The sequence below is a fragment of the Anarrhichthys ocellatus genome, unplaced genomic scaffold (assembly GCF_004355925.1).
Source record: "Anarrhichthys ocellatus isolate YVR2014 unplaced genomic scaffold, GSC_Weel_1.0 scaffold8709, whole genome shotgun sequence".
Lineage (NCBI taxonomy): Eukaryota > Metazoa > Chordata > Actinopteri > Perciformes > Anarhichadidae > Anarrhichthys > Anarrhichthys ocellatus.
Window position 1 is genome coordinate 1 of NW_022288683.1, and position 1,634 is coordinate 1,634.

Consider the following 1,634-nt stretch of genomic DNA (forward strand, 5'->3'; position numbering starts at 1 on the left):
CAAGCCGTCAGCCGGGAGTGTGTCGAGGTTGATTGCCAAAGAAGGGTGGCAGACCAACCATCCCTCAGCCGAAGACATTGTGAAGATGTGGAAGCCAGCCTCAAGAGAAAATGTTGAGAGTGATAAGCATGTCCTGAAGAGCGTGGCTTCACAGATGTGGAAGGGTGTCACCATAAAAAAGTTTGGTGGAGAGAAAGGGCTCGGTAAGGACAAAATTCATTTGTCTTGTAAGAGGAGTCACTGAAATGAGCATTTCAGTAATTTGGGCTGACCCTTAGCTCCACCCATAACAAAAATTATTGAAATGTTTTCCAATCTGTAATGTTTATACAGTTCATATTTCGATATAACTGAAAATTTCACGTTTTCTTGATTACAGGAGTGGTTGCAACCAGGCAGTTTTCAAGAGGTGACATCATCTGTGACTACCATGGTGAAGTCATCACAGCGAAAAAAGGGAATAAGAAGATCGAGGCCGTAACTGACAATGCGGCATACATGTTTTTCTTCACTTTTCGGGAGAAGCATCTCTGCATTGATGCCCAAACCCATCCCTGCAAGTGTCACCCAGAGCTGGAGACGGTTGGAAGACTAATAAACCATTCTTCAAAAAGGCCAAATCTGAAGCCGCTTCAGTGCCTGCTGCATGTTGATGGGAAGGACACAGTGGTAATCCTGTTCAAGGCCCTGACAGAAATTAAAGTGGATGACGAACTGAAATTTGACTACGGTGTGAAACGGAAGTCCTTTAGAGGAGAGGGGCTGGACCTGCAGTGGTTAGATGAATAAGGTCACCATTGCTCCAGATATGGGGCCTCCAGTCCCTCTTTTCCTTTCCTCCACCACCCTCCAGTCTGGAATTCCTTGTATACATTTTTTTTGTTTTCCTTCACGCGTGTTTTTTTTTTTTATGCATGCTTTTATACACTATTTTTAACTCCTTTAATTGTGCTTTATTGTTAATTCATATTATATATCAGTAATTTATATTTATCTTAATGTTAAATAGATAAATTTAAAAAAGTCCCATGGTGGAGACACCGCCCCGATGCTGTCCTCCTTTCCCCCCGCTGGCATACGAGGCCCCTTTTAGACTCTCTGTATGACTCAGGATGTTTCTTCAAAACCCCCCTCCCGCCTTCATTCTTTTTTTTTACTGGCTGATGTGGGATATCTGACTGCCTCTTTGGAAACACAGACTCTGTCCTGAAAGAAGCAGAAGTTGGCTGCCTGAGAGGACGGTTTCAGAGGAGAGGAGAAGAAGAAACTCAAGCATCAGCCATCAACAGATGTTCCTATTTCGCAAACTCAAAAAGCAAGTATTTATCTACTTCATTGAGTGCATCTCTCTGTGTACAGTATGACAGCCAAAATTCCCCTGTCTCCACCATTGAGCTATGTCGCCCTCTTTTGGACAAAAAAGGGTATTGCAGGATCCAAAAAGACTCACCTCCAGCAGGCATAATCTCCTCATATTGACCTACAGGACATGCAGCAAGGCCTCTGCTTTAATCCTCCACCTCCAGCAGGCATCTTTGATGTGAAATACTTTGTGTTGATGCAGGAATGCAACCCTAAATAAACTAGCACTCTTTACTCAGGCCAAATACTGTATCTAATCTGACTCTCAAAAT

At 43.3% G+C, this 1,634-nt stretch overlaps 1 protein-coding gene across 1 annotated transcript; it reads left to right on the forward strand.

The window, feature by feature from the left end:
• Nucleotides 1–36: 36 nt before the first annotated feature.
• On the forward strand, nucleotides 37–927 carry LOC116380764 (N-lysine methyltransferase KMT5A-like). The gene is made up of 2 exons (XM_031842636.1): nucleotides 37–203; nucleotides 380–927. The coding sequence occupies exons 1-2, from the start codon at nucleotides 86–88 to the stop codon at nucleotides 787–789; spliced, it is 528 nt and encodes a 175-aa protein (XP_031698496.1). The 5' UTR covers nucleotides 37–85; the 3' UTR covers nucleotides 790–927.
• Nucleotides 928–1,634: the final 707 nt, after the last annotated feature.

Coding starts and splice junctions, on each gene's coding strand:
- LOC116380764 (XM_031842636.1), top strand. CDS start 86: ATGTGGAAGCCAGCCTCAAGAGAAAATGTTGAGAGTGATAAGCATGTC. Junction 204..379: donor TGGTGGAGAGAAAGGGCTCG/GTAAGGACAAAA, acceptor TCTTGATTACAG/GAGTGGTTGCAACCAGGCAG.